General features: G+C 39.6%; 2 protein-coding genes across 2 annotated transcripts in view; one reads left to right on the top strand and one right to left on the bottom strand.

Moving 5' to 3' along the window:
* Positions 1 to 99: 99 nt before the first annotated feature.
* jazf1b (JAZF zinc finger 1b) lies at positions 100 to 12,886 on the bottom strand. The gene is made up of 5 exons (XM_074682714.1): positions 12,754 to 12,886; positions 4,777 to 4,849; positions 3,313 to 3,509; positions 2,369 to 2,538; positions 100 to 1,829 (listed from the first exon to the last, which is right to left on the bottom strand). Exons 1-5 carry the CDS (start codon positions 12,866 to 12,868, stop codon positions 1,653 to 1,655), a joined length of 732 nt encoding a protein of 243 aa, XP_074538815.1. The 5' UTR covers positions 12,869 to 12,886; the 3' UTR covers positions 100 to 1,652.
* creb5b (cAMP responsive element binding protein 5b) overlaps positions 12,867 to 14,618 on the top strand; it is a 50,572-nt gene continuing 48,820 nt past the window's right edge. Inside the window, exon 1 of the mRNA XM_074682713.1 lies at positions 12,867 to 12,985. The gene's annotated coding sequence lies outside the window, so the exon portion shown is untranslated. The remainder of the gene's footprint in view (positions 12,986 to 14,618) is intronic.

Here is a 14,618-nt window from a genome sequence, read left to right as displayed (position 1 = left end):
TAAAGTCTGTTGAATCTGTCTCTTGTTCAAACTTGGTTAATCAAACATGAGTCACAAGGTCTCAAACATCAGAGGGATTTTTATTCATATAGTAACAAAACGTTAACATAAAGCAGCTTTTTGAAGAAATACAGTACAACAATCATTTCTCCAAACAACCTCTGATTCTGCCCACTTATACACTTACTATTACTTTTTAACGTATGAAAATATAATTTAAAGCACTTAACACATAACAATACATTCACTGTACACTATATCAACACTTTCCTCCAGACTGGCAGTTCAATACTGTCACCTCTCAATTGGACTGCAGTTTCTTAACACGAACATCATGCAGTGAGGATGTTACCGAATGGCTCAAAGTTGATAAACCCCTGATCCTGTGACATTTTACCACCGAGGAATACAATGTTTTCCATACCTTCAACTGACTGTAATATATCATGGCACAAAATCAGAGCTGGGTCTGTTTCTTGCAGACAAACATCAAGACTGCAAGAATCAAAACGTGCTAAATACAGAGCTAATGTCGCCATTTTTCCATCCAACTGAACAGACAAAGGAGTCGATGGCTAGCAAACAATCAGGACAGTGATGTCTGAGTAAAGTGTTTTCAGCTGAATTTATCCAAACATTCAAAATGAAGCCTTAGAAAATCCTGTACTGACTGGAATGATATACAAATGAAGGCAACTTCTGCACATACAGAAATATAACAATACTGCAAACATTGGAGGTTTGGAGAAGCAAACCTCAACTCTGAAGGCCATTTGCCTCATTTTGGTAGTTTCTGTATATACAACAAAAACATGAAATTGGCAAAGAAATGCTGTATTGTTGGCAACTTGTTACAAAAAGTGCTTCAATCCCTCATTAAAAATAAGAGGGAAACTTCTTAAATCTTCTGAAAAGTGACTAGTAGTATTAGAAACAATGACAGAGCTCCCATGATCACACTGAACATGATCAGAACACTTGGGGCAAGATTGAGGAGCTGAAATGCTTGCAATGTCACCTGAGATAGTCCTTTGGTGCTCTTTAGGCAGTGAAAAAGATGATAAGACAAGAATATATGTGATATGAAAGAGAAAGTCTGACATCTAGCTGCTGAGATCAAATCTGAAAGTGAAACATAAACAAGTTATCACCATTTCTTATGTTACACCACAAGCACACTTAGATTATTTGTTGTTTGTTCCTGTCAACAAAGTAGATGAGACAGGCAAAATAATGGCACCCTCCTTCCTGAAAGAAAGAAAAACATCATCCAAATCTTTTCTCAGTTTCACGCTGCCTTTGACGCAGGATGCCCCACTGTACACGCAGGGCTACTCGTTTCTGGCAGAAAGCCTGCCCTCATCATCGGTGAGCAACATCTCCATATAAATCAAAAAGATAAATGATGTGGTAAATATGTGCAAAATACAAAACTGTGAACTACATAATGATGCAGCATTCTGAATAAAAAACAAAGAATAATAATACATTTACAGCATGCTTTCAAAAGTAGTGTCTTAACAAAGTGGGGTAAGAAAGGGAGAAAGAGTTTTAGAGTTAGAGGAGACGAGAAAACAGCCATTGCTGGTGATGGCGGGGTTCAGATGGTCAGGGAAGTTCCTGAATGAGAATGCTGGTTGCTCACTCCATCTCTACGGCTGCATCTTCCGGATGAGGTCAGTGGAGATGGGTGGGTGGAAGTTGATGGTGTGGTGGCGGAGACCCTGAGACGTTTTGTAGCTCTTCCCGCAGCGGCACTTAAAGGGTTTGCGTACCCTTATCTGGGTTCGGTGGCCATTTTTGGCGTGATACTTAATCCCGTTCACATTCTGTAAAAAAGAAAAAAAATCACACTGAAGCTTCTTTTACTGAGTTTTCCACATCTACCTGTGAGATATGACAACACTAACTGAAGGTAACATTTACACCAAGCCAGTACCCCTTTAAAAAGAGTCAGCCTGTAGATAACGTCTGAAGAGAGTGAAATGTGTTCATGTTACAAATCTGTCTTGTTCTGCTCCTGAACAGATGCCTAATGCTGCCTGCTGCTCTCAGAGTAAGTCATCGCCCATAACCCTGTCATTCACGTCAGCAATGCAATTTTCTCAAGCTGCACATAATTTATCCCAACCACACACACCAGATGTGAACGGAAAATCCCGTAAAACTCCACATCACTGGAGTGGACTGGATGTATGCATCTATGTTGACATGTTGTAATGCTCAACTCTGGGTGGATTTTCCACTGTCAACAGCAGGGACTCCATTTTGATTTGACATTCCCATTTTTGTGAGAGAAAAAAAAATCCCATGTTTTGGGATAAACTCACACACAATTATATTGAATGTACAATTTCAATCCTCCAACCTTGTATCTCTTTTTACAGCCTGGTACAGGGCAGGCAAAAGGCTTCTCGTCTCCTCCGTTCATGCACATAGAGCTGAGGATAGACTCGGAGCTGATGGCGCTCTCTGTGGTCCATGACTCATCGCTGTCAGACTCATCAAAGTCTACCTCCTCTTCATCACATTCGCTACCTGTGGCAGGGAAAAAAGACAAAAAGGGCATCACTTCCAGCACACTATCATTTACATTTGACTTTCCCTCTCTACTGGGTGACTCATCCTCTGGCCTTTGAACCTTCAGGCAGACAAATTAGGGCTGTTCTCAACATGCTCTGATTCAGCGTTCCCATAATCTCTACTTCATGTACAATAGTGAATAAGTTTCGGGAAAGACTAAACATGTCAATCGTGGGAAAGAATTTATGCATTTTATTGAGGTCTGGTGGCTAAGCTACAGTTGTTTAATTGATTAGTTAAAGATGTGATTCCAGAAGAAGAGCAACAAACCACACGAGCTAAAAATGAGAAAGAACTCTTAAGTATGCAAACTTAACAGAAGAAGTAAGATCACATGGGAAAAGATTACAAAAATCCCCCATTCTTTTATTGTTGTGTAATGTACATGGTGGTCAACAAGACAAATCAGCGGGATTATGAGAATGCCATTCAGTTTTAAGAGCTTAAGTATGAGCTCCGTCGAAAAAAACATGTTTAACAGGCTCCCCTTGCTGACACCAAAAATATTCACATGCAGGATAAAACTTTCAGTCCAAGCTGTTTAAAGTTTATTTATCAGCTAAGGAATAAAAACCATCCAGAAGGATCAGTAATTTGAACAGTATGATTTGGAAAACTGCTACAAAGGAGTTAAAATGTTGATGTTTGAGGACTCTTCCCATTTGCCTCAGTGACTAAAATAATGGACATCACACCAGAGAGGTGATATTAGAAAGGACCATGATGTACCTGTGGGAGTACTGCTGCGAAAGGAGGAAGAAGGGGTGATGGGTGGAGTGACTGGAGGGGTGAGGTTCCCGCTGGTGTGGCGAGGTGGAGTGGAAACATTGTTGCGAGACAGGCCACCGGTCAGAGACAGGGATAACTTGGGCTGCACCTTCTTCTTCAGGGCCTCCTGTTCACGCCGTGCAGCATCTGTCATGAACCTGGCATCATGGGGAGAGGGAAGAGAAGACAAGATAAATCAATCCTTTATTTGTTCCTCAGCGGGGAAACTTAAAGAACTACAGCAGCAAACAAGAAAGTGTATATAGCAAACATTTCAATAAGAATATATAAAATATATTATTATAATTTGCATAACCTGAAAAAAAATATATAAGATATTTGGATTTTAAAAATATAGACTGGTCTGGCTTTGCATGTTTCTTCTTCCAAATAGTTATCTAAATCAGTGTTCAGTGTGGCAATGTAGGTGAATGTAGATTTGCAGTCATAAACCTTATAGACTGTGTAATCAATGGACACAGTCTTCATGATGTCACCCATCTGTTTCCTAAACAGAGCTCTAAAGGAAATCATCAGTGGAAGCCATGTTGGAAATGGGGCAGGCTTTCACTGACATCTTTTGGGTGCCTTCATGTCAGTCAGGTGAGCTGTGTCTCTGATTGGGCAAAGTCACAATCTCAATTTCTTCTGCGGAGATAGAAAAAAATTCACCCCTAAGCTGCCGTTAGCCAAATAAGCTATTTGTTGTGAAATCAGTCTTGTACCTGGCTGTACAGGTGTTAATTTCTGCTGTGAAAATGGTGTGTTTTGAAGCTTGGTGTGCAATGCTTGGTGTGGTCTGCAGTACTTCTGGAGCCAGCCTCAAACAAACGCTTAACAAACTGCATTTTTTAACACTTCCGCATTGCCTCAGTTGCACTGTTTAGACTGGAGGTTGCCACTTCTGTCAAACACGCCAGGGAAAAAAGAAACTATTGGCATTACTCTCATCCAAAAACAGCAGAGTTAAGCGTGTATAGTTAAGTCTTCAGAAAGGGTGTATCATAAAGCAATTTGTCAACATAAACATATCAGAAAAAGTGGGATCAACAAATTAAGCTATAGCAACACCAAGATGCATTTGTGAAGGCAGCAACAGCAGCAGCAGCAGGCTCTTATACACTGGCTTGTGGGCACTAAAACCACCATTCAGACACCATCAAAGATGACTAAGAAGAACTTTGAGAAATAACAGACCAACCAGTAAATACAGAGGCAATTCATTTGAGCAAACCACGGGATGACATTTGAGAGCCTGGTGGAGCCTCACAGGAAAAACCTCTGCTGAGTGCTCTGTACAAATACTCAGTGGTGAGTGGATTTTAGGATATCTTATCCAAGAGCAAAAGCCTAATATGAGATGTTATTCCAAATTTACATGGCAGATTTACCTGTAATCAGCATTCTACAATTGTGTTTTCTCACCTGTTGATATAGCTGAGGGCGACGTATGTCGGCTGCTGCTGCTCCTGCTTCTCCAGGAGACGAGGGTCTGTGTCTGAGTGGAAGAGAGACACAGAGGAAGAATTAAGTACATCACAAAAATTATGACAATGGTTACTTTTCTAGCTTTGCACAAACGTATGCATTGTCAGGTAAGGTGAAAACATGGGGCATAACATTTTTGCCATTTCTTTTCTTCAATGTGCAATACCCAGTTTCCCCTCTTGTCTTTTTTTCACTTGTTGGTTTACACTTTTTTTTGTAGATCTTCAAGATGTGGAACCTAATGCACCAGAGGTAAGAAAGCAGTGGCATGAATCCCTCACTGTCTTCCAAAAAAAAATCTGTTTCCACCAAACTTACATTTTTGGGTCGATAAAAAGCAGAATAAAAAAAATCTTGCAATACATTGGATACTAAACAAATTCACCTAAGGAACCAAAACTTAGGGATGTCCCGATATTACATTTTCACTTCCGATACGATACCGATACTGCAGCATTGAGTATTGGCCTATACCAATATTAACCGGATACGATATCAGCATTAAACGTGCATACTTTCATTACTTATTTTATAGTATGTCTGTCATGTTAGAAAAGGCTTGACTAAGTGATATTATTTAATCAAAGAACAGTAATCAGCAACAGGTGGTATGAGGAAAAACTGACCCATTTATGATTAACCAATGGGTAACAGAAATTTTAACATTAAACATAAAAAATACTAGTAATTGAATAAAATAAATAGAAATCCCAGAAAATAACCTAAATAAATCAAATAAAAACAGCAGGAGCAGAGTCTGGAATAGACTGCTTATATCGGAGATCTTAGATGCATTTCGATACGATACTGATATTTGTTTTTTCGCTGATATCGGACCAATATCCGATATTAATATTGGACTGGGACACCTCTACCAAAACTACCAGCACTTTCTACACTATTTACTTTTATTTATCATGAACCTTTATGTTGGACCAATCAGTGTACACATTATCTCATCAGGAGCCTTTATGTGTCTGTGGTTGCATGTATGATATAATTTATATTCCAAATATCAAAATGTAAACGAATCTTTTATATATTGTTGGATATAAGACATGAAAAAAGTTAAAAAATATTCTTTCATTTCAGTAAAGTGCAAACATTTTCTACGGCACTTTGATTTTTCAAGGCCTTCTTTGTAAATCTGCAATGCAGACACCACATTGCTCATACATGACTCGACTTAACACATACTGTGTTTCCCCATGCTGTGCTCCAGACATTCATCCTGCTGAGCGGTGCTAAGTGTACAACAATAGCCAATCTCCACACCCTGAGGTGCAGCAGGCCTGACTTCAAACACTCTTCTTCTGCCATCCATGTGGGAGAAGAGCGATGCCCCATAAAAAAACAGTGTCGACCACTTCCCAGCTGAGCCTCCCTGTCTGCCTCTGACGGAGCTGTGAAGGGCTGCTATCCCCATGTGGTTAAAACCAGGGCTTGTTTCCATCCACAAGCTCATTTATACACAACATTACACAAACACCTAAGGCTATTTGTTATATTCAGTTTGAAAATGTGCTTTGCTAAGGCACAGTGACTACAAGCAGCCTTCAGTGCTCTGCTTATTCAGCAAGTAAAAAAGAAAAACAGTCCTGTCCTGGTTGATAAAGTTTCACAGTGACTGAGGAAATGATACAAAACATATGGAAAAAAGTGTAATTAGAGTTTTCCTGCTTAAAGGGATAAACAACACCTATGTGAAGCTGTCATAAAACCCTGAGTCATACTCAATTATAGTCAACCCAGGGTGAGTTTGCATGGCCTTACACTCCTGTTTGTTTGTAAGGCTGGAACTGGACACCTCAAAACAGATTTCTGTCAGGACGATGTCATAAAAAAGACATGCCAACGAAAAAAACTGAATTGGGCGCTGTTTGAAAAAAAATCAACAACAAATCTACACCAACTAAGACAAAGAAAAAGTGGCTCAGACTGGAACTAAAAACTTGTCTATGTGCACACAGGCACGCAAAAAGAAAAAACACAATGCAGGCTGCACTCACTTTTGTAATGTCATGAAACCCTTGGTTTAGTTCTGTCATAAGGAGGGTGAAAGTTGATATTCACCAGAAAATTTAAAGCACATGACAAGTGTTCATGTGAAATAAAAGGTCTGATTATCACCTACAAACTCTTGTGTCACACTGAATAGGACACCAGGGCTATGAAGGGTATCTTCCTTCATAAGGACAAGTTGGTTGTGTCAGATTGGTATGTTGCTGGCAGGTAAGCTGTAAATACAGCTCGAACCTAAGGCTCAGGAGGTTTCTCACAGGGGCTGAGTCGTAGGCAAGTGTTTCATTAACAGTGGATTTATCCCCGGTGAGAAGGACAGCACACCTCTCTTTACTCTTCAGCCAAAGTCATGGAAACACCAAGTAGGAAAGACATGTTCATAACAGCACTATTCCCCTGCCAGAAGCCAGAGGCAGTGCAGGGACTATTCTGAGCACTGTGTGTTGGTATGTGTGTGCGTGAGTGCACATGAAATCCCTCCCAAGATCCCTAATGAGCCTCAAAGAGTGGCATGGCAGTCTGCTTACAGACCGCTTCCACAGCAGCGGATCAATCTGTTCCCACACGCTGTAAATCACACACACTTCAGGTGGGGACCGGGAAGAGGGGGGTCTGCAGGGGCCAGACCCCCGCAGCCTCTGCTGTTCTTTTGGGGCCACCAGCTAGGCAAGAAGTGGGACGAAGGCGCCTCATGTAGAGATGAGAACCTCTCTAATCAACCTACACAGGTGGTCCACCTTGGTGGTAAATGTAAGAGGCCTTCTGGGAAACAAAAAAAGAGGATTTATGTGCCATCACTTGTGTTCCTGAGCAACAATCACATCCTATAAGCCACAGTGTCAGTTTATATACCAGAGGAAAAGTCAGATGTAGAATGAACAAGACCTAGGAAAGCGACACAAATAGTGTCTAACACAGTGGAGAAACTTTTTAAACCTGTGCTTCAGTAAGGTCCTGTTGGTTAAGAGTTTTTAAATCTTTTTCTTTTTACTCAAATCAAAAGTATTCCCATCCAGGGTTTCATTTTTTAATAACTTTTGATATATATTGATGAAAAAAGCTGCTAATTTGCTTTGCAAAAACTTGTTTATGTATATAAAGAGGAAGAATGTTTTGCATTTGTATAATTTTATTACCTTGTTGTTGAGATTGTTTCAATAAGGCAGGGTAAACAGTAAACTGAATTGCTCTTTGGGGATTAATGAAGTCATCTGAACTGAACTGAACTGAACTGAACTGAACTGCTACATTTTTTCAATGTCCTTTGTTCCATCTTAAACTTAACTTTCCCTATAGAAACCAAATGAACGAGGGAAAAAATTATATCTTTGTATAGTATTTCTTCTTCCACAACTCTTGACACTACATCTACTCGCTGAATGAAGCATCACCTGTATGGTATCTGTGTGTGCCGTATATGAATGGAACATTTAAAGACTAGGTCAGTGGTTGCTGTGCATGAGAGCAGAAAACATAATGCAATAACATGCTCTCATTAAGGCCCCTGATGACCCCCAACAGGAAGCCAAGGGGGGATCACACAACAAACCATCCTGAGGCAATGGGGGAGGTGACGCGTGCTGCCCCCTCAAAACGCCCTCCACGACCCTCTGTCTCACGCACACACACACACACACACACAGACACACCAGACGCTACAGCTCCCTCCCGTTGTCTGGCTCTCCATCCAGCCTCATGGCCATTGCACTGTGGGGTAGAGCAGAGTGCTGAGCATTATGGTGACATGTTTATGGCGGCTGTGAGCAGCGGGGGACATTACCAGGAGTGGTTGCACAGGTAATTCATTATGATGTGACCTCTGAGGAGGAAATGAAACAGAGTTGAGCTCCATGTGTAAGCTGCCATTGCAGGTTAGTAAAAAAACAAGGGGAGGTAAAAGTAATGTTTTGTAAATATACTGATCACTGACAGCAACTAAAATATGTACACATGTGTGTCTTTGCACATATGTGTATATATTTTATGTGTGTGTGTGTGTGTGTGACACACACATACAAATCTGGGACTGTTGTGATATTTTACTTTTGATGAACCAACAGTTGGATTTTCAACTTTTCCAAAGTTTTAAGTTAACAGTGCTCAAGAGGACTTCACTGGCATATCATCAACATAGAAGATCAGGATCCAGCTGAGGTTTGTCTTTGTGCCTCATAAGACTAGAAGTATTAATCCATGAACAAAACATTCTTCATTTGGACTGACTGTAAGTCATTAAGTTTCAGAATTGAACACAGTATGAAACATCTTTAAAGTATTTGCGTCTAGGTCCAAACTGTAGCAATTCAGTGACTCAAACTTTTATTTTTAATAACCTCAAAAGCCCATGAGTCACAGTAACCAATTTACTTATATGTAGAAAACCTAGGTTGTGAAAACCAGGGTAAAAGTGATACTGATGCATGAAATAAACATTAAGCTAATAGCTGATTACAATACCATTATTTTCTTGACAAACTCCCTACAATTCTGTCTGTTTATTAAATGAATAAGTTAGTCAGAGTTTTTAAATTATTGCTAGTAGTCTCTTCTCCTTTGATAACACTTGAGCATTTCTTTACAACCGCTTATCCCTGATGTTTCTCAGTGACAGTGTAGTATTCTCACTCTGCTGACCATTTTTTTGACATTGCACTAAGAAAGCAAACCAGCCTTGTCTACATCAGCTACTGACATTAGTTCATGGCACATTACACGACGATAGCTTGGCCATTATCAGCCAACACTGAGATTGAAAGGATACATCTGTGCATTCCTTGCCTTCTTCCATTGTATGTTATTAAAATTGGAAGGGGTGTAAGCTCTCAGACTTGTTTACCTGTTCAGAAGATGTAAGGGATAAATCTTAAATGAAAGCTGACAATAGTTTGCACAAAGGTACAGGGAAAATTGTGTGCTTAAATGTGTAGAGGTGGACCAACTTTGCTGCATTTATACAGTATGGACTCATAAACTGAACAAAAAAAAACCTGCAGAAAATTTCTTTTTATCTGCATAGAACTACCCCCATGATATGTTTGTTCCTCAACACAGGCTTTGCATTATCTCCTGCAGGGAAAGTTTTATCAAGTACAGGAGTCCCTAATGTGGCAGTCACCACACAGGAACAGGAGCAGTGGTGTCGGGGGATGGGGAAATGTAATTAGGCCCACCAGGTGCACAGATCAGGGAACTAGTTACTGCTTCCCAAATTTATTACTTCCGTGTAGATTGAAAGGGGGTACAGACCAAAATCTACCAAATGAGCTTCCAGTGAGATTTGGAAACAAACAGATGTAATGTTTCTGGGCCTGGACACTTCAGACTCACAGGTTTGAATAACATGGCTGCTGTTTGCTTATGGATCACAGCAGCTTGGTCGCTCAGACAAAGTCAACACCTCAATGGGTTAATGAGAGCAGTTTTTCATGCCGCACAAGAAGAGCTGTTAAGCTACACTGTGTTAAGAGCTGAAAGTATTTTGGGGGGAATACTTAAATCTGAATTGTTTGGATGAATTTACTACAAAGGTGTAAGTGGACCACCCAACACTTACTGGATCAACTTAGATTCACAATACATGCACACAACGTCACCAGACCTGTTTTTTGTTTGGTTTTTAAAGTAGCTGACTTTTAGTTGCTTTATTCAATTGAAAGCTTTTGAGGACAAACACAAACATTACATTTTTACAACCCAAGTAAAAGCAATGTATGGATCATTTTTTCCCTCAAAATCAGAGCATAAGAATTATCTGTTTATACTTCCTCCATAGTGTTTACAAATGATCTATACTTGTCCATATTTCACACTCACAGAGGTGTGGCTCTTGAAGCTGATTATTATATGACACAAACACTGTGTTGTTAAATGAGCTGAGAAATTACCGTGTAGATTGTAATATACACCATAATACCTAAATGTGTAGACCTAGCCCCTTCAAACAGCTCCCTCCTCCAACAGCAGAGCAGCGCCACCTGTTGTTCACAAACCTGACCCACAGGCCTGTTTGGGAAACGGGAACAAGAATGTGCGCTTGTTTTCTAGGCGCCTAATTATAAAGGAGAATGTGTTTTAAGCAGCAGGCCACCAGATGAGGAGGAAGACAGGCCAAATCAAGCACTCTGCCTGTAATTATGCTTCACAGGCACTTGGCACAACGCGCAAGATTTCTCACTTCTCAGAGTAGGCACAGGCCAGCGGACAAAGGAGGGGGGGCAGCAAAGTTTTTCCACTCTCAGCCAACTAATTGCCTCATTATTCCCCAATAAGTCATCCAGAGGCATTTTTTCTTAAGCTCACACCTCGGACACATGCACAGCACACAATCAGAGAACTGAGGATATTAAACCCAGTCAAGCAACAAACAAGAACAACAGAGACAGCTGGGCCTTGTCAACTTCAATAACAAGAGTCTGAAATATTAGATTAGGAAACAGATGGAGGAGCTAACAGAGTGTCAAACAGGAAAGAGATGTGCTCTCTTTCATGACAACACAATGTTTAAACACAGATAAACAAGAAATTACAGAAGTTTTCTTTAAAAAAAACACATGCCCTTGATAAATACATGAACATAACAGCATAGTATAGAATACCAAATAGACAATAAATACAAAAAATAGGTGCATAACTGTTAAAATAGTTATTATCTTATTATAAAACTATTTCTGTCTTCAAAAAATAATAAGACATATTAGGGTCTTCTCCACAAAAATAACCTCTTAAAAAACAATTCTTTAATTATGCAATTGATTTGAAACTGGGGATATGCCAAAAAAATTTTCTCCAGTGAGATTTTTGAACTAAGCTTATAAAAAAATTAGATTCTCGTGTTGCTGGAATAATAAAAACAACATCTAAAGTGGTCTTAACTCACAGGTATCTTTGAATTATTATACCCTACACAAGCGAGTAGAGGCGCTGCATATTGTGTTAGGACCTGATATGCAGCTAAGGCAGCAACAGTTTTGATTTTCCATTGCTTTGTGTGCACTGAGCATTGACTCTGTGTTTATAGTTTATAAGGACACTGATGCTTCTAAATTCTTTACAGCAAATCATAGTTAACTATGACATAGGATACATTGGTATCTTTTCATAAATCTCTAGAATGCAACTACATGTCCAACTTTTATAACTACATAACTTGGTCACTTTTAATATTTTTACACATCACAATGACTGATAAGTCATAAATTGCATTTCATTTTTGAAATGTTGTCCAATGTTGCAAGCTTAAAACACTTTTATCAAAGTTTTAATACTAATGAAACTTATTTTATCAGTGAAACTAAAACAGACATTAAACGAGGATTCAGGTACATTTTAAAATGGAGATATACGGATGCATCCGAACATGCATCAAAAACCTAATAAATGGACTGGCCAAGGTGATAAAAACATACATCCTTGAGTTTTAAGCTTTAAAGATATGAGTAAATCATTAAATCATTACCATAGGCATGGTAAAGACATCATCTTTGTCTCCTGTAGCACTTATGTCAGGCAGGAAGAAGCTGCCTGTTATTTAATTGATTAGTTTATCCATATTGGCTCCTACAGACCCAACTGACGAGCTTCCGTGCCAGCTCCGCGCGTGGGCCTCGCGCTACAAACACTGATGCACGAGCGACCCTACGGAGCGTAAAGAAAGTCTTCCCGTCGGTGTGGCTCGGTTGGTTTTGACGCTTTGTAACTGAGATAAAATGTCGTAAAAGAATTTCAGGTGGCGAAGAGGTACTGTTGTATCAGCAAGGAAACATCAACAGCCACCACACCTAGCAACAGGGTTGTCAGGACGCAGGAAGTAACTTGCTAGCTCGCTAACGTAGCCCCTCCTGCTAGCAACAAACCTCGGCCATTGCTAACTGCGGCGCTCATGACTTCTCTTACCGATGTGGTTATCCTCGATGTGCACGATGAGCTCGGCCAGCGAGTCGAAGTGGAGTCCGCAGCCCCCAAACCTGCAAGCGTTGGAAAAGAAAGAAGCAGCGGCGATGGCTGTCATGGTCTCTGCTGCATTGAAAATGAGGGCTGGCGGCGGCAGCAGCAGCAGCGAGCAGCGGGGTAACAGCAGGCGGACAGCGGTGGGAACAGCTGGAGCGGTCGGGCGGTGCGGTGAGAGGTGCGTCAAGTTTCTAACCAGCTGGGGAAGCAACAGCTTGTCCGGAAGTGGGCTGGTTTTACTTTCACTACAAAAGCGCGAGACTGTTTGCTGAAAAGTAGTTTAACTCTATACAGATTTGATCACAAGATTGTTCTACTTCTATCAATATTAAACATTTATTTGAAATACACTAGCAATTAAAAAGAAATACGATGGCGTTTCCTTGCACAATCTTTAACTTCAAATACAGATACAGATATTATTCAGGATATGTTTTTTTTTAATAACGATTTGCTCAACTGAGTATAAAAAAAAGGTAGGGAAAAAAATAGTCTCATCCTTACTACACTGAAGGTGGCTTTTTGGATGGTGTTGAATAATACTAAATCCGTGTGGAGTTTTTAAATACGTTTAACCATCGAATTGTTATCAAGGCAGTATGGTAGTTGTCACCCAACCCTGTGTTCCGGGGGGTCAAGTCTGCACAAACTGCTGCTCAGGGCAGGATGTGAATGATGCACGTGCCACCTCTTGCTCAAAACACAATAGATATAGATAAGAACATACATAGAGACAACTAGAAAGACAACTACAACAACAAGAGCAACCTTCATAAATAAATAGGACTTGGTCAGCCCATATATTTGTACATTGTTAAAACTTAAACCCACTACTGTAGTGCAGCTAGTTTTGTTTGCAGAGCTTGAGAGGAACTAGTATTTTTTTTAATTCCATCTAACTTGACTCAACATGTGCAGCATGCTGCCAAGTTAATAAAAAAGTGAGAAAAAACTGTCTTAAATCTTATTTTATAATCTGCTCAAAAAATTTCTGCTCTTTTTCCTCATCCAGTTTCCCTGATGTTTGTTGTCATCTCAAAGAAAGTGCATAACCTAAGCTAGTACTATAACTGCAAATGAACTTGCCCCCTAAAAAGCATTATGCAAAGTGAATGAAGGAAAATTTAAGTAGGTTATTATTATTATTATTATTATTATTATTATTATTATTATTATTATTATTATTATTATTATTAAAAAATGCCAGTAAAACATTTTCTTCTACTGGCACAAATAAGGCCCAGGTACCCTATCGAATCAACAAGTAGCTGAAAGCGAATGACCACAGAGGGGCACTGTTGTTCAGTAAATAGATATCAGTTATACTTGTCAGATTAAATTAGTCTAACAAGAAGTAGATACAGTAGACTGGATTGTCTTCTGCAACAATTTCAAGCTTTATCAAGAGAGCTGCTGCTTATATGTTTTGAATTATTAGACAAGAATGCAGTAATAATTATAAACCGGCAACAAGACCCTAGTTAGCACTCAACACATTTGTTTTCTATCATACTTGTTTTAAGTTTCTCTTCAGTATTTTCTCTGTCCATTGGTTTGGGACCACAGATATACCTAATAATTTGATGTTACGTACATTCTGTGAATTTAGTCCAGTATGGGGCAAAACTTGGTTTGATATTACAGAAAGACAAAATCTGTTTTTAAATTTGGCAAATATGAAATGTTGTGTCCAGATGGGAACAAATCTTTGTGGCTGTGTTTTTTTTCTGTTTTTATTGGTTGGAGAGTAGAGGCTTTAAAGTAATTTTCAAGCTCACTGTTGATGATAGAGTATCTCTTGTAAGTAGGGA

The sequence above is a fragment of the Halichoeres trimaculatus genome, unplaced genomic scaffold, assembly GCF_033239565.1.
Source record: "Halichoeres trimaculatus isolate MK-OKI-2021-1 unplaced genomic scaffold, fHalTri1.1 fHalTri1_scaffold_12, whole genome shotgun sequence".
Classification (NCBI taxonomy): domain Eukaryota; kingdom Metazoa; phylum Chordata; class Actinopteri; order Labriformes; family Labridae; genus Halichoeres; species Halichoeres trimaculatus.
Note: the sequence above shows the minus strand (reverse complement) of the source record. Positions and strands in the feature narration are given on the sequence as shown.